This window comes from Oreochromis niloticus, linkage group LG14, assembly GCF_001858045.2.
Source record: "Oreochromis niloticus isolate F11D_XX linkage group LG14, O_niloticus_UMD_NMBU, whole genome shotgun sequence".
Classification (NCBI taxonomy): domain Eukaryota; kingdom Metazoa; phylum Chordata; class Actinopteri; order Cichliformes; family Cichlidae; genus Oreochromis; species Oreochromis niloticus.
The window spans coordinates 16,072,712-16,090,954 of record NC_031979.2 but is presented as its reverse complement, the minus strand read 5'-3'; the positions used below and the strand labels follow the sequence as shown (position 1 = coordinate 16,090,954).

General features: G+C 39.0%; 2 protein-coding genes across 5 annotated transcripts in view; both read left to right on the top strand.

Annotated features, from left to right (window-relative positions):
- Positions 1-1,247: 1,247 nt before the first annotated feature.
- tirap (toll-interleukin 1 receptor (TIR) domain containing adaptor protein) lies at positions 1,248-6,337 on the top strand. The gene is made up of 3 exons (XM_005474605.4): positions 1,248-1,437; positions 1,630-2,250; positions 2,802-6,337. The coding sequence occupies exons 1-3, from the start codon at positions 1,431-1,433 to the stop codon at positions 3,047-3,049; spliced, it is 876 nt and encodes a 291-aa protein (XP_005474662.1). The 5' UTR covers positions 1,248-1,430; the 3' UTR covers positions 3,050-6,337.
- A 2,623-nt stretch (positions 6,338-8,960) lies between these two features.
- The window catches only part of st3gal4 (ST3 beta-galactoside alpha-2,3-sialyltransferase 4), a 28,661-nt gene continuing 19,378 nt past the window's right edge, over positions 8,961-18,243 (top strand). For 2 of the 4 annotated variants that reach the window (XM_013269353.3, XM_013269354.3), the window contains exons 1-2: positions 8,961-9,268; positions 17,050-17,117. The gene's annotated coding sequence lies outside the window, so the exon portion shown is untranslated. The remainder of the gene's footprint in view (positions 9,269-17,049; positions 17,118-18,243) is intronic. The other 2 variants (XM_005474602.4, XM_005474604.4) reach the window with 2 other exon arrangements.

Sequence of the window (18,243 nt, the reverse complement as noted above, 5' to 3'; positions counted from 1 at the left end):
GTTATTAGATGGTGCTCCAGCCAGCGAGTGAATCCCCCGCCGCCCCGCCCTCTCCTCCCTGTGCCGCAAGCAGCAGGCACACCTCACTAACGGAGGGCGCCCTTACTCCCAGCAAATGGGCGATAGAAAACCGGTCGGTTGCTATGCCATTCCCAATATGGCATCATGTCGGGGCAGCATGAATACGAGTAAAATTTTTTTTTTTTGCCGATGCCCGTGATGCGGCCCCCACCACGATGCCGCCCCGGGCAACCGTCCGTGTTGCCCGTATCAAAAACCGCTACTGGGCAGAAGGAAAACCAGTATCAAACTTTTATCAGCTGTAAAATGAAAACACCTTGAATGATAACTTTGGTGGAGATTCAACCTGAAGAATACCATTATGTAATGGATAAGATAGCAGCTCTGTGACACCTCATGCCTCTGAGGGCCAGAAAAGTACATGGTATCATTTTGCATCTGTTGCTATGTGGGCTGATGTACGAAACCCGCCCACTTCTGGTACACTCATATGGACCCTGTTGCTCTGTGATACTGCATCAATGGGAAAGATTTGGCAGGGACACAAAGGGGCGAACAGCTGCAAGTAACAAACTTCACAAAATTTAAATACATCTGATCTGCACTGTCTTCATACATGTTTGACTTCAATATTTTGACACTGTAGAGTAAATAGAGTTGAGATTTATATACCAGCTGCTGATGTTTGGAGAATTCTCTTACACATTTTCTTTTTTTTTTCTTTTTTGCATTTACTGTAATTTTAATAGACCAATTACATGTTGAAATGTGGGACAAACCCAAAAGAGGGATCCGCCCACCACAGTTAACATAGTATATGATTTTTAAATAAATAAATAAAGTGAGGGGGACTTTGAGGCTTACTGTAACCCCAAACTTCCTCTTGTTTAAATATATGACAGTGGTTTTATTAACTTCCTTCATGGAGAAGCTGGAAATGCAAACCATAGTAAGACATTACAGAAATAGATTTGTGGACACGGTTAGGCCTATTAACATTTCCCACCTTGTCTTCAGACTTCCCACTTCATTTAGTCCTTTATGAGATCAGGTTTTTTCTATCAAATTGTTTAAAAAAGCAAAATCTTTTTGACAAATGTCAGTTTACAGCATAACTGAATAAGGTGCTCAGTGAAGTCTGACAGTTTTTGCATTTGAAATTTGACTGCACATGCTGAGACGTCCGTTTCAGCAGTCCCTAACTTCCTCATTTTATGGTGAGATCAGTGACTTTCTGTTTGCTGCTGTTGTGTCAGCTAGCTGTTCGGCTACAGCCTCGGGTTGCGATGTTTTTAAAGAGTGGAGAAATTTGATTTTTAGAAGCTCCCACTGATTGAATTCAACACTAAATATCTATTTACCAGAAGTACTTTGGATACGATTTGAACAAACATGATGACCTCAGCAACATGCAGGGTAAGTGAAAAGTTCTGATCCCTTCTTTCAGTGTAAATCTGATCTGAATCTTTTTGAAAATTCGTTTATGCATGTGTGACAAACATATCTGCTGTTATTTACACTATTTTCCATAAGTTGTGTGGACTGTCAGGAAATCTTTATACTTAAAAAAAAAACAAATCGACCTTAAAATCTTTTCATTTCCTTTAGGTTGGTTCCAGAAACTCTTGAAATCAAGAGGATCTTTATCAAAGCAACACAATAAAGAAGCCACAAAGGGTTTAGTTACTTCTGTTAGCGGTGTATTAACATCATCCTCGTCTACATTACCATCGTGCTCTTCGTCGCCGCTGTCATCATCACCAGAGGGAACCCCCTCGAAACCACAGCAGCTGCCTACTGTTCTCAGTTCTGAGTTGAGATGGAAAAGAAAGTATGACATATTTGTTTGTCACAGCAGTGCCCAAAGTGACATTGAAGAGGCCACACGCCTGGTCTCCTTTCTCGAGGATTCGACCCGCAGCCTCAGGTGCTTTCTGTGGCAGAGGGACGCCTGTCCAGGAGGTGCAGTTTGCACAGAGTTTTGTCAGGCAGTGGAGAACAGCCACCTACGAGCTCTGCTTATCACTCCTAACTTTGTTCAGGATGACTGGTGTAATTATATGATGCACCAGGTACTGACAGAGGGACCCATGTCGAATAGGATGATTCCCCTGCTTCACAGCCTGTCCCACTCTCAGTACCCTAAGGAGCTGAAGTTCTACTACTACATTGACCTGAGTAGGAACCCCGTCCAAGCCTATACGCTTGTCAACAGGACGGTACTCCAGTGTAAGTAATGGGAAGAGAGTGATATGAACACAATTGGTGAACATGAGCTGAGAATGGTAATGCCAAGTTTAAACCGATATTTGTTTAAATCATTTGGGAATCATAGACTGATTTAACCCATCACAAATAAAAGTGATGTGCTGTGAAAAACTCATCCTGATTCTCATACTTAAATGTTTCAGATCATCAAACAAATTTTAATATTAGATAAAGATAATCCAGGTAAACATAAAATACAATTCTTAAGTGATTCTGTCATTTGTCAAAGGTACAGCGATGAACTTTTCTAGGTTATTATTTAGAACAAAATGTTGTCCTCATAAATATATATTGATTAGTGTTTGATTACAGCTTCTAAAAGATTGATGGGTTTTCATAAACTTCAAATGAATTCATTAAAAATACACAGGAGCGCCATCATGTTTGTTTTCCCCAACACTTGTAAATCTTCTTATATAACCAACTAGCAAAAAAAAACTAGGTCATATGCAAAGAATCAGTTCTCTGGGTGAGATAATGTCTTTAAAAATATTCCTTTGTTCTTTCTTCAGACCTGGAGGACCTGGTTAAAAAAGAGATGACGCATAATTTCCAAATGAGTGGCTCTAGCAGCGGATTAGATGGAGCAGACAGCTTACAAGAAGACAAGCTGATATCCCAGCACAGCCCTGCTGGGACTGCTATTCCACTGGAAGTGATGCAAAAGAGCCATAAACACTTTAGTGACATTTCCTGTGATCAGCAGCAGCAGCAATTAAAGAATATGACGCAGGAAGGGAGGAACTTAGCTACTCACTGACCTCCGTTTTAGTGATCTTTTTATTACAACGTGCAGTTATTGCTTATTAACACTGCATATGTGGCAGAACGATCAGCATGGAAATTCAGTTTTCCTTTCACAGCTTGTGAACTATATTGTGAGTGGACAAGATATTTAAATGTATACATTAAAGGAGTCTGTGTTTGTAGTCTCAGCTTTGTAAAGAGAGGAGATTGTCTTTTCCACTAGGTGGTGTATTCTGCTGCAAATTCCTACACTAGAGAGTACCAGTGAGGAAACATGAATGGGTCATATCGTGAGGTCTGTGTGTATGAGTGTGGGTTGTGTATGAGAAAGGGAAATACCCACCCATTACAAACTGCTGACAGTGGTATGACATTTGAACTGGGCCTCAAGTAATAACACAGGGAATGTAATTCCTTTTCAGAAAAAACCCCCCACACTTCTTTCTTCATTTTAAATTAAATATTTCTTTAGACTTATCATCTTTTGCTTTTAGTATTTCTGTCAACCTACCAACCATTGTTTCTTGTTTGGAGTTTAGGGAGCCACATCGTGTTTTATTAGAAGGACTTTATGACTAAGTTGCAGTGCATGGGTTTATTTGAACACGTGTTGTCCAGACTGTATCTTCCTGACACTTGGACAGTGTCCATCAGCACTTGGTCTGGTCCAAATATAACTAATGAATAAATAGTTAAAACAAAGTACAATCAAGTTGAAAATTTGGTTTGAACACCTGTCGTCCTTCCAAGGGAGCTTTCACTTCTCCACAGCAGACTTTACTATTCATCAAGCATAGTAACAAACAACAGGTTTCAGATAGTTGACATTAAGTTTAGTCCACTCATTGTGAGTATCAAGTATTCACAGTATCAAGTGGAGGACAGTGTTCGTGATATGTTTTGTTTTTTTAAAGCAGACAGGGTTTATATTCCCTTTACAAGGAATCGTTTGCACTGGAGAAGTACCACGTGTTCTGTTTTTTTTATTAAACACTATATCATCCTCACTCTTTCCCAACCCCCTAAACAACAGCAGACTTTTAGCGCTGCAAACAGAGATCCCTTATAATCGGCTCTTTTGTGCCAAACCAACGTTGCAACATAAAAATTGAGACTAATCTCTAAAAGGAACAGATGTTGTATGAAGCCTTTGTTGTTACCAAATCCTTGAGCATGCGTACGGACACACACACACATTCAGACGTAGTTATGTGAATGACTGTTAACGTCAGACAAAACACGTGTCACATTTCACATAAGTAATGTAAAAAGCAAGCTAAACTAACGAACCGTGGCCCTATAAATGCTCTGATCATGATCAATAATGAATGTCAGCAAATTGCAGAATGTAAGCTGAATTCTGTTTTCTCATGCTGTGCTCTGCTGTGCCGTGTTTGCTAACGTTAAGGCACAGCATTGTTGGACTTGGACATGAACTCTCAATCAATGTGAGAATGTAATCAAGCTGTTTATCAGAGAGGAAGTATAGTTTTAGGACACTCTAGCCTAACATTAGGTGTCATAATCTTAGCTTATAACCAGGTGTTGCTGTTTAGCTGCTTCATTGTCAGGATTCCAGATGTCTAATCTTCTGACACTAAGTAATTGTGACAATATTCTGAATATATAAGCATTTTTATGTATTCTTTTGTGCGTAAGAGCCCTGACTTTGGTTCAGGTGATAGGGCTTGAAGTGAGTAGTATATTTATGAGTACAGTATTTTTTTTTTAATTAAATAAACTAAAATAATGACTGACTGTGCCTTTAAAAGCTTTTAAAAGAAAAATGTCCTGTAGCTCAGGAGGCAGAGCAGATCATCTACTAATTGGTTGGTGGTTTGATCCCTACCTGCTGCTGTTTACATGGCAAATATCCTTGGGCAAGATAATAACCCTAAGTTGCTCTGTGATGCATCCCTCGGGGTATGAATGTGTGTGAATGTTAGATAGCAAGCAGTTCTGCATAGAACTAGTACTTGTATAACTGGCTGTGAATAGGTGAATAAGGCATGTTGTTTATAAAGGGCCTTGCTTCAGGAGAGTATAAATGTTGCCAAAAATATAAACGGTTTCCTTTGTTTATAAAGACAAAACATGATTTGATTAGATTGGCATGTGACACTGCAGGGCAGTGGTTTATACTGTTGCCTCACAGACATGGGTACCCTGTGTTCTAATCCACCAGACCTATTTTAGGATCTCTAAAATTGGAGAGCTTAAAATAGGATCATATTTGCCTGTGTGTTCTTATTGGGAGTGTGCATGGTTTCACTGTGCCTTTGTCAGTTCATAGGTGTTAATGTGAGTGGAAATGCTTATCTGTGTAAAGGATGTACCCCACCCTTTTAATCATTAGAGCTGTGATAGACTCAAGATGTCATATCCTTGACCCCAAATTGACCTTGAATTGTTGGGTAAGTGGAAGGAAACATTTTTGGTTTTTGATGACTAATACTGGTAAATGACTAAATGCTCCTCCACCTGTCTAAAGACTAAAACTGAAAACAGTGATTTGTGGTTTGGTGTGGAAAAGCCCCCAAAACATGCAAGTTGTGTGTCATCATCCCGCAAATTTCAACACCAAGCAAGAAATAAAGGAGAGCACAGAGTTTAGGTCTCTGAATAGCAAGCTGTGTGTTTTAGATCACTAGATCTATCGGTGGGAGAGCATTGAGCTTTAAGTCCACATGGTGGTCTGTACAGTATGCGTTGGCACCAATCTGGACCTTTCTACCTGTGATGAGTGAGTTCAGCTGGCTGTGCTACAGTGATGAAACAGCTGAGTTACATAAAGGAGAGGAGGATATAGATAAACATTTTCATGGATTCAATGTAACTGGTATGAGAATCACTTACAGCACAGTAGCTTTATAGACAAAATAAAAGATGGAAGTCTTTCGTTCCTTCCCACTGTCAAAATGCTTGCTCAAAGTGGGGGATATCTGATTGTTGGGGTTTACTGTGGGGTTTTTACCCTAAAATATACAGCGTTTTGAGGCAACTGTTGTTGTGATTTGACGCTATATAAAAAACTGAATTCAATTAAAGTCAAATACACATAAAATGAACACTGTAATTCATTAACTTATCTGCCACTGTGTTTTTCCTTTTTAATTGTTTTATTTTTTTACCAGCAGCATTACATTTAAAACATGAATGTTTTTAATGTTTTATGCCCCTCACATTGTTTTATTGCACTTTTATACTTTTATACCGAACTTTTGGCTCATTTCTGTGTTTATGATTTTACTATACCCTTTCCCAAATGTGAGACAATAAAGAAAGAAAAGGCTTTTTTGCAGATACGTCTTCTACATAAAATTTAAAAGTCTAATACAGGATCCCGTTTGTTAGTGTGTTCTTATTGGGGAAATAATTCTGACATCCACTTAAGAAAGATTGCACAGCATCTATCTTAGGCATGATTAATAACGCTCTTAATTTGATAATGGAACTGGATGAATAAGCTCGTAAAGGAGCGACGCTTCCATTTACAGAACCCCAACATTGCCCTTCATCCAGAGCCAGGAAACATGTAATCTCAAAGTTTACATTTGCGCAAAACATGTTAGTTGCCAAGAGATATAGAAGACGTTTAGACTGTAGTTTCTCAAATCTACATAATTAAAGATCTGTGTTTTAAAAAACATACAAACAAAATAAGGCATTATCAGTTTTCTAAAGAAAAACTGGTATAAACCAACTAGAAACCCAACAGAAGCTCTGATCTTTTCTTTTTTATGTTTTAGTCTGTTACTTATAGCAGACTACACCACGCTGTCACTTACAAATCTAAAAATAGGCCTCTTTAAATGTTGGTATCTCTGGGAGAAATGAGAAGACAAGTTCATCAGGTAGTGCCCTTCAACACCAGCTCTATCAATTTTACCCCACAGGTGGAATCAACCTGTATAGGATATATGAGGCCATCTCAACTTTTGTTGGTGAGAGTGAGAATCAAGTGTCCTACTACTCGAACAAAACAATTTCAAAAGATAGTGCCTGTCATTATATTATGTAATATTTCCCAGTATTTGCTTGATATCTCTTTCACAGAAACAACAGATATATAGTATCAGATCTTTGACTCATCTAAGTCATGTCTAGCTGATATAAGAATTTTTGTTACTAATTAACTAATTTCCAGATGTTGTTTTGAGAAGAAGAAGGGCAGAAGAGAGGACCTTGCACCATAATAAATGTTATTTGTCTTCCCAACGGAGTAACCTCCCCTGGAAACTCAGTGTTTGGGTGTGTCTTTTGTCGCTACTAAACAACTTCCTAGGAATGCATGGTACATGGGATAGGTTATTTCAAATCCATGATCACATCATCAGTGACTGGAAAATCATTCTCCTTGAATGATTACCATTATGAACTGGTAGCTTGTGCAAGTACAGTTTCACTTGAAATTGTGTTTCATATCACAAAGTAGTAAACAGTGTCTCACAAAAAGTCCATTTATAACTATGTGCAGTGTGCGTCAGCGTAGAGGCTTCAAAATATTGAATTGAATCACTGTACATTCATGCATCCGTGGTATTTGGATGTGTCCGAAACTGCCTGGATCAAAGTTCATTATTAATGAACTGCAAAGGCAGCCAAGACGCAAAACTTTCCATTGACACGCTTCTGCTTGTGTTAAAAAAAAGAAAGAAATGCTTCTGTGCCACGACGCTTATTAAAAGCAGAAATGTAGGCTTAAGGACAAAGCTTGACACTGACGGGTGTTTCTTGCTGTGAAAGTAAAGACGGGAAAAGTGAACTGAAATTTGAATTTGGTCAGAATGCACTATCTCGCGTGACTGAGAGCAACATGCTAAATATCCTAAAATAGCTATTAATATCACAACAGATATGTATAGTAGATAGAGGAAAACTGGCATCTTTGCAATCAGTCAACCCCAGGGTTCTCTTCAGCATGGCATCCAGGCTGGCAAAGAATCAGAGTCCTGCTGAGCCAAGTATTTTTAACTAGTAATGACTTCAGTAATCTACAAATAAGATTTTAACCATTAGAAAATTATTCACAGCTGTTCCACAGACAACTTTGATAAAACTTTTTCACCCTTTTCAATGTTTCTGAGTTAACTTCAATAATTTCTTCCACTGTGTCTTTTAAACTCCATTCCTAAAAGACTGCTCAAAGGATTAGTGCCATTAATTAATTATTGAGTTTTAAATATGATCAATTTAAAGTGCTGTGAAAAAAAGATACTTCAACTCTCAGTTTGAATGTGGGAAACAGACACTCTCTTTACTTGAAAGGTAAGGCTTTGATGGGGTTCATTGTTAGGGCTGGATTTGGTGAACCTGAACCACCATTTAGTTACAAAGGTTTCGTCTGGTGGGAAATTCCCATGATGCCCTGAGTGCTTCTTCTTCAGTAATTTCCTTTCACTTTCTGTGTGCTTATACATCATTAATGCAATTAATCATTATACATAATTAAATATTGACTCTTCCTGAGCCAGTTGTGTTGTTGGAGGTTTTTTCCTATTAAGAGGGAGCTCTTCCTCCCCACTGTCGCCAAATGCTTGTATATTGTAGGGTCCTTACAATATCAAATGCCTTGCGGCAACTGTTGTTGTTGTGATTTTTTTTTTTTTTGGGGGGGGGCAGTTCAGAATGCATTTCCTGTATCAGCTGCATTTAGAGTTTTTTTTTTTTTTTTTTAAATCACAGCCAGCTGCAAAGCCTTTCCAGATGTTGCTCCCTCTGGAATAAAAGTCCAGTTTGAGGCGGATTTACGAGGCATAAGTCAAATGATCGTGATGAGCTGTAAATTTTGAACGGGGCACTTTGAAGACTCCTACTTGCTGCTGCGCCCGCACACAAGATTTTACTTGCCCGGTTTTTGCAGTCAGTAAACCCTCCTTAGCGACCAGTGCGCGTACCCCACATTGCGCATGCGTTTCTGCACCGGGGGGGTGAAAGGGTGAAGGGGTGTCCGCTGTTAAAGGCGCTATGTTAACCGCTATGTCAGAAACGAGTTCATAACAGGGAGGAGAGGTAAACTCCGTGGTTTTGCGCGTCCGGTGGAGCGTTGCATCGTCACAGCAGATAAGCGTTAACGCCCTCATAGGTTCTGTCGGCGTGTCTTAGCGGTAGGCTGAGGGGTTTGTTGTTTTCTCATGCATGGAATGCCACCAAAAGCAACGTGAACTTGGTTGCAGTTCTGAACAGGGTCGCTCTCCGCCGATTTAATCCCATCTGTCCGACAGCGCTGCTGGTAAGTGAGGGCATTTAAGCCCCCCTTTTGGGCAAGCGAGCTATGTGTATGTGTGTGTGTGTGAGTTTTGTGAGGCTTAAAAATACCCCAGACCTATTGGAGCTGAGTTATTATGGATCACAAGATTGAATTTGGCTGGCACGAGTCCACTCTGTGTGATGCTGTCCTTTTAGTGCTGGCAGCGGATGTAGACAGGAAACCGTTTAGTGCATGAGAATGACATGTCTCACTGAAATAATTCAGCCGAAGACAGCTGTTGTGTTCCCTGCAATCAGTCACATTGAATCTAACTTGAAGTGGAATTTAAGTCTGGTATAGCAAGAGCCAAGATTCTTGGTGGAAAAAAACAAAAGCAGGCAGCGACAGACATACTTTTGGTTAGAGCTGATAAATTGAGATCCGGGCACCATGGAGGAGATCGACGTCTCCTGATTATCTGCCTCCCTGTTTCAGCTTGTTTTAGACGTGTAGCTTCCCAGTAACATTACAGCTATGCAAAGTTTCAAAGTAAAGTCCCAGTGTTTGTTTTTCCTTTTCTGTTTCACCCAGTGATGACTCGTAATCTTTTTCCAGCAAATGCCTGTTTTGTCCTTTGTGGCGTTTACTCTGGTCAACAAACGTACTTTTGTGGTCATCATTGTGATCAAAGTCCTATTGACTTATTTTTGGGGGTTGCTGACGTGAAGGGGCCGCTTGTGGATTTTGGATTAGTAGCAAACATATTGGTTAAAATGCTGCACTGTTAAAAAATAAATCCTAAAAAACCAGTAATATTCCGGCAGCTGGGGCGCCAAAATAATACCAGAAAATAACAGAAAATAACTTTCTCATGAAAATACGGTTATTTTCAGTAATGACAAGTTTGTTGCCCTAATTTTACATGGGATTTTGCCTTTTTCAAGTGCTTTTAAACATTAAATTAGGAACATGTTAATGTGATTAAACAATGAAATTACCTATAAACAAGGTCAATGAATGCGGCAATATGAATAATGTACAGAAATATACAGTTAACAGTTGGTTTAAATAACAATAATGGATTGCATGTATATAGCGCTTTTCAAGACCCTCAAAGCGCTTTACTATTCATTCACTCTCACATTCACACTGGTGGAGGCAAGCTTGTAGCCACAGCTGCTCTGGGGCAGACTAACAGAAGCGAGGCGGCCATATCGCGCCATCGGCCCCTCTGGCCAACACTATTAGGTGGTAGGTGAAGTATCTTGGCCAAGGACACAACGACCGAGACTGTCCGAGCCGGGGCTCGAACCGGCAACCTTAAGACGAACTGCCAACTCTTGAGCCACGATCGCCCTAAGCATTTGATGTGAAAAAAGTTTATAAGAATCATTTTATATATTTTTTCCATAGTATTACATTTGAATTTGACAGTTCAATCTTTCAAATAACGGACAAATATTTATGAAATTATGATACATTTGTGAATGTATTTTAACAATCTAAATATGCATATGTACAGAGCACAAATTCTCCTGAAATCTTAACATTAGTATATCAGTCTGCATCAGAGTTGCACATCTCTACTTTGACGACAGCCTCTCAGTGAATGACATCCTTGTTCCCACCTGGTGTGGTCCAAGACAGACAATGTCATGTCGTAAAAGTTAATGCATAAAACTTGCAATAGGAAATATAAATGACTGCACCTTTTTATGAAAGGTGTTTTTGGAGATGTATCTGTATTCATCCTCTTTAATCTTTGCCATAATAACCTTGGAGTCAAATATTTGACTGCATTCAAACAGGTGACTGATAAGGTTTTTTATGCACTTATATGGGATTTTACAAACTAAATTCGGTAGAAGCTTGCGTCATGTTCAGCTACCCACTGTGGCAGCCTCCTGTCACTAAGGCAGCAGGTGAGAGTAGCTTTAAATGGATTACTGATCCATTCCTGTTACACTTCCCTTTTCCATTTTTTTCCTGTTCAGTTACCTTGGTAGTTTAGGCATGGCTGAATTTTAGATTGGCTGGAACAGCTTCTGAAAGAGTATGTAGGATTAGTTGGGAATGACAATTAGATGGGAATGGAAAATGTATTTAAAAAGCATATTTTATTATATGCAAACAAAGTGCTGTGTCCCTGATGTCCTGTGTTTAGTCTCATTCATGGCAGCGGCTTCATTAGAAACGTTTTTAGTTTTTGAGATCAGATTTAATGGAGATGAATGACATTATGTATGTGGCAACTTGAAGCTAATCATTAAACACATGATATGGTCTCTGCAGTACTGACTCATTTCTGCTTGAATCAGTTAGCCGGGCTCGAAAAATATTATAAGCGCACATCTGCCTTCAAAACATTGATGTCAGGCAAACCTAATCATTCTCTGACTCTGCAAGCCCACTGGAGAGCTCGAGGAGGTTTTCACAGATTTTGTAGGAGTGGTTGTAGGAGAAACGACAGATTAAATACCTCATTAATTACAGCATATCTTGGTTCACTTTCAGATTGAATATTTTCCGTTTACTCCTCAACACTCAGATTAAGTCTCCCACGTTACCCTTCCAAACACTGTACACTATCCCAGGGTCAACACACGAAAAACGTAAACAAATGAGATATGCATTTAGAGCTTATGAAATTTTGTAAGTCGTTCTTATGCAAGTCTAAAAGGCCTAATTTTACGCAGCTGCTCCCATTTGTCTCATCTGGTATCTCTTTACCTTCTTGATGCAATTAAATTTGTTGTTTGTGTACAACACTTAGTAGCCATGTCACCATGGAAATACTTTTTTTTTTTTATTGTATACGTGCAGAAGAGTACAGCATGCAGATGCCTTCTTGCCTGTTCTTCACACGGTGGAGATAATATGTGTAAATAATTGCCTGCAGATGTCAAACTGTGTAGTGAATTGGGAGATTGGAAGGTCAATGAAGCTGGAAATGGACAGCTGCTGCCAGAAATAAAAGTTGAACACATTTTATCTTTTAATAAAACAATAAAGACCTAATTCATTTCCAAAAGCACACACACACACACACACACACACACACACACACACACACACACACACATGGTGTTTACAGCATATCAATTACTCTAATTTTAAGCATAAAAACACACATCATAACTCACAATTGTTTTTTTCTGTCTGAGAAAGTTAGGAAGACTTTCTTGTGGCTTTTGTATATTTACAATTCGATTTCTCGGTGTGAGCCAACATGCAGCCTTGAAGAAGTTCCTGTTATGGAGGTACTTCCTCATGTTCCAAGGCTACAGCACACTGACAAACAGAGGACAACACCAAAGTATTTACTTCAAATATCTGAATGCTTTACTTCCAATATTCCTTTGTGCCATTGCTGTTAAAGCAACAGATCGAAACGGAAAACTTTAGAGGTCTTTTGAATAGGGATGGGTATCGAAACCCGGTTCTTGTTGAGAACCGGTTCCCACTGTTTCAATTCCTTGGAATTGTTTGCCATTTTTGCAAACGATTCCCTTATCGATTCCAGTCTCCCCGAAAGACGTCGCCACGTTGCGGAGCGTCATTTACCTGGCAGGAAACACGGCGCCTAAGCGGCTCAAACGCTCAAAAGTTTGGTTATACTTTACGTGAACGGATGACACCGGGGCAACTTGCAATACTTGCAAAGTAGATATTTCATTTAAAGGAGGAAACACTACGAATATGCAAAAGCATTTGCTCACAAAACACGCGATAACCTTAAATGAATGTCGCGTTTTTAATTCCGCTCCGGACTCGTGAATCTCAACCCAGCAGCAGCGGTAACGTTTGCACGTCCTCTCCCGTTAATGCGGCAGGTAAATAATCAACTAACAGTGCATATTATGTTAGCGCGATCTGCCTTAGTACAAAACCTGCCATTACTGTGCGCTGCATTTAGGTGACCATGATGAGAGAGACAGAGTCTGGCTGGCTCAGATGCTGGCAGTTCTCGCTGCAGTCTACCGTTAGCGTCTCCTTTCAGGCCAAGATAGACGAATGTCACCGAGCAGTGACTAAGTTTGTGGTCAAAGGCTTGCACCCATTTGCCACAGCAGATGCCCCCGATTTTCGGTAAGTGAATGTGTTTAATTGTAGGCAGGGACATTACTGGATATTCTTGTGTAATTGCTACAGAATAATTTATGTTATACTTTGTTATTGCTACAGAAGAATATTTATTTTATTATTTTACGTTTACAATTTTCCCCGGGGACCCTGTGACACCCCATTGAAGAGCCGTAGGCTGTGGATCTCTTAAGAGCTCACTGTTGGGTTCGTAAGGCCATGTTACTCCTAAATTTCTATCTTGTTCAAAGAGAAGATATAAAACAAAGTTCTAAGCTAATCGACCTTAGTGTTCTCCTTTTTTAAAAAGAATCGATAAGAGAATCGATAAAGAATCGAATCGTTAAACAGAATCGAAAATGGAATCGGAATCGTGAAAATCTTATCAATACCCATCCCTACTTTTGAAACATGTTACCACTTGAAACAACTAGAAGAAAAATGTACTTATCCATTTTTTTTTGATTGTTGAGACACAGGATGGGTAGATCACAGCATGAACAAAAATCAATCATAAAGCCATTTAGGTTGCAACAGTTGAAGCTTACGTAATAAAACTGTTTATATTCATTCTTTTAGAATTACAACCATTTACCCATTACACCAACTAGTTATTGTAACTATTTGAATTTCTTTTAGCTAACTTCCTAAGCTGCTTATCCACATTTAGCTATGTCATGAATGCATGTATTCTCTATTTTTATTCATTTATTCATTTTTACATTTTTGGTAATTACTTCAACCAGCTGTTTTGTTAACTGTTGCTTCTATTTTAGCTTCTATTTTTTTCTGCAACCGTTTAGTCATTCCTTTTTATCCCATGCTTCAATATCTTTACCTAATTAAAAACCTTACTTGATATAAATTTGGCCACTTCCTCAGGGTGCACATCGTCACCATTTTCAGCTGCTGAATTTTATTTTTTATAGCTTCTGATTACTTTATTAGAGTGTCTGCACTGTTGTACAATCCAGCCTTCATGTAAAAGTTTATTACTAGTGATGAGACTGACTCCACAGTTTCCGAGTCAATAAACGAAAATTGCTACACCAACAAAACCATTGCTTCCTATAACTTAGTCATCCTCCCCCAATCTAAAAAAAAAGAAAAAAGTGAACTGAACGGTCGCCATTTTGGACAGTGGAGGAAAACCTACACACCTGTAATGACTGCAACTGGACTTCCAGGGAATGATCTTGAAATAATACATGTTCTGTCCACTTAGACAACTCTGAGATTGTCTAAAATTAGCAAAATAACTCATGATAATGGGTAAAAAAAAAAGGTTAAGGACAAAAAGAAAAAAAGACATTTCAAAAGGTTTCACTACAAGAATGAACAGGTCGTCTAAGTCAGCAGGTAGTCTGGATTCTTGCAGTGTCAGAGCTGAAGAAAAGAGTATCTGGACATTTGAGAAAAAACACTTCCAGGGATCAAAATCACCCGTCTTGTGACTGCCACATCACTACCTTGCCTCAGTTACTAAATTCCATGCACTGTTTCCCAGAAGGTGCCCTCCTCATGCAGGTGCCTCAAAAATCAACAAGAAAAACTTGATTAAAGCCTCTGTTTTTTTTAGCATTTCTGTATAAAAAATGTTACAAATAGGCACCAGATTCAACGCTTTTGACTGGATTAAGTTCTGGGATTATGTGTTTTAAATGTAATTTTCTATTGTGAGCAGAGCACACATGTGTCTGTTTCCTTAGTATTAGAGGTTGAGGGAAATAACCTGTTATTTGAAAAGGATTTTAGAGGGTAAAGGCCATTTTGAACAATTTTTTATCTTCCCGCTGACCGTGTTTTCCCCATAATAACCATAAATGTATAAATGTGAGGCCTGGTATTTAAGAATAACTCTTAAACTGTCAATTTCACATAATATGTAATTACAATGTACTTTCTTTTAATTTATACCTATGATTAGGTCTAGAAGCCAAGTTAGTGAAATTGAAACTGTAAAATGGAAACTTGCAACCGTTTAATTTTTGGTTTGCCTAACGATGTATAAACCTAGGGTGTCACCAGCTGGAGGGGTGGCAAAGAGGAGGACAATGAAGAAATTGTTTAGTTTCTTTCCTGCTTATCTTCTCTAGTCTGTTAGTAATGGTCACTGAATCTCATATATTTTTTAAAGTCTTTGCTCAGGCTGCTGTAAACATAAAATCAAGGGAGTGTAAAGAGAGCCTAAAGAGGTTACGTTTACAAGGCTGTAAGGGCTGACTCTCACGTAATAACTTTTATAAGAAAAGATCATGCAAATGTGAGGCATCAATGGTAACCGTGAAAACAGAGCCACCATAGGAAAGGGTGTAGCCCTTTCCTATGGTGAAATTATGATAATGTCACTGATGTGGCAACTTAGCCCATCCAGACAATTTGATATTTATCATCTATCACTCAGAATGCTTACTCTACAGTGAGCATAAAAGAGCATAAATAGTATGCTTACTGCTGCCATGTATACAGATCGCTTGCTTCTAGCTGTTGGTAGGAGTCTTTCCTCAGTGTATGTTAAAACACTTTTTGAGTTTTGTGGATTTCAAATATTGCATTAAAAACTGTAGCTCTCTGTTTTTTTTTACCCAACAGAGCGCCACGACATGATGGTGAAATTACAATATATATTTTAATTGTCAGATCCAGTTACATTTTGTAAGTTTATTGTAGTTACTGGGATCTGTTCGCTAAAGTATAAAAATGACAAACCCAGTGGAATCCCCCCTGGGGTACAAGGACATCATGGTGATGGCTGTATGAAGACATGTTCTCACAAATGTTCAAATTGAACGCACAGGGCAAACAGTGAGGGAAATGACTGTTGATCATATTCTTACTCACAATACCTGTAACACAGTAATTACTTAAATACAGAGCACATATGTTGCAGTTATCTTAACCAGTGATCACATTAGCTTAAGTATTAATGATAAGTATTGCTGTGCCAGCCCTCACTTTCCTTGAGAATTTGGGTGGAAACAGTTTAAACCAATACATCACTGGCAACAAATTTCCCATGGAGTACTGTTGCTGGAATTACTTCCCCTGTGCTTTTCCGTGGTAGCTGCCTGACTCATCTATAATCACTGCAGTGTGTGACCGGCCTCTTAAGTGGTCTGTCTGCATTTCTTTCCTGATCCATTATTAGACTTACAGTGATACTTTAAGAACATCTGTGGTGAAGGGCATTTCTGATAGGACTAAATCTTCCTCTGGCTCTGCTCTGTTTGTCCTTAACATCCTGTGGAGGTTTTATTTCAGTGCCAGTCAGCCTATCTCTCCACTCTGCCATCGCTCCACCCTTCCCCTAGACTGTATCTCACACAGACAGCTATTGTGCTGCTCAGCTTTTATGTTGTGTGTGGTGTCTATGAAAAACACTTGTCCCCATTGTTCTTTACATATTGTCAAGCTATGGATGTCTAGGTCTTGGAACTGTTTCATGTTCAGGAAGGTGGAGATGATATTTTTGAGATGATTTTGATGGAAACGGGTGGTTATAGGTATATGTAGGCATCTAACAAACTGGCTCTTAGACTTTATATTATTTAATAATGCATCTATAGTTCATTCATCCCACAGCAATACAGTAATTTGCTATCCATGTTTCTCATTTAGTTTGCTTACTTTCTCTTCATAGCTGGAATTTTGACATGGGTTCTTTAGGTAGTTTGGACTAGTTTTAGTTAGTTTTCTCCGTTTGCCTTCATATGACTGATCGCAGTTTCATTTTACTGCAGGGAAAATCCCAGACTGATTACATAGGAACCACTGAGGACCCAGCCTTTTGAAATGAAAGAGGAAAAAGGTAAGATGTCCTGTTTGTTCAGCTTCATGAGGAGCTTTGTTTCATTTAGTGATCAGTGTGCAAGCGTTAATAAGGAAGTTTGTTAGGAGAACGTGTAATGATGGTGCATTAAAAAGTTAGTTACAATAATTAGATGCAACTTTTGAGTACTATTATCTTTACAGCAATGTGATTATTTATCAGCCTATAGGAAGCAAAACATATTTCAGAGCCTAGACTGACATTTGAAATATGTTTTTTGCATGACGAGCTGTGCAATACCAAAGTTATTCATCTTACAAGAAAACTAAGAAAACGTGCAAAATCTGAAAATGTTTTGGCAAATCAGGAAAGTGTAGTACACGGATCAAAACTGGTCACCTATGACTTTGACGTTGATCTTGTTTCCATGTAGAATAGCGGTCGGGTAAGACCGCATCTTCTTGGCCCACAACTTCTTTTCCTCATACACAGACTAGTATTACTTGTTTTTAAGTGAAGCAACACTATTAAGCTATTTTATGTTTTGCCCATGTGAATTCTATTTCAAGTCAAAATAACGTTACTGTCGTCTCAGCCATGAACAAACAAATTGGACTACAGTGCACACATGGAGATAGTGTAAATAAGACAAATGGTGGTTGGGGGTGGGGGGATATAAGGTCTCGCATGCCCAAATTTCTGTTACTGTGCCATGCAGCAGTGTTTCCATTTTTGAATTAGATGTGTGAAAAATGTAACTGTGTCACTGAAAATGTCACTAAAGTGGCAACTTAGCTGATCCGGACAATTTGATCTCAATAAAGGATCAATTAAAATGTTTAATTTGCAGTGAGCACAAAAGTAGCATGCTTCTAGCTGTTTGTAGGAGTTTGTAAGAGAGTTTTGTGGATTTCAAAGATTGCACAAAAGCTGTACTTCTCTGCTTTGAGCGCCAGAACATACCCTTAGCCAGAACAGAATGTAGTGAGGTTGTGAGAAGGGAAGCTTCCTCTCTTCAGCTGTATCACAAAGTTTACTCTCTGCTGGACTATCTTTGATAAGGAGTTCTTCAGTTATGTGCAAGGAACTTGGTGGTCCAAACCATCTCCACAGCAGAGCCGTTGATGATGAGCGAGGGTGGGATTTATGCTGACTCATCATTGCT

Excerpts from the sequence above, each read along its gene's own strand:
- tirap (XM_005474605.4), top strand. Across the intron at positions 2,251-2,801 it reads CAACAGGACGGTACTCCAGT|ACCTGGAGGACCTGGTTAAA; the intron begins GTAAGTAATGGG and ends TTCTTTCTTCAG.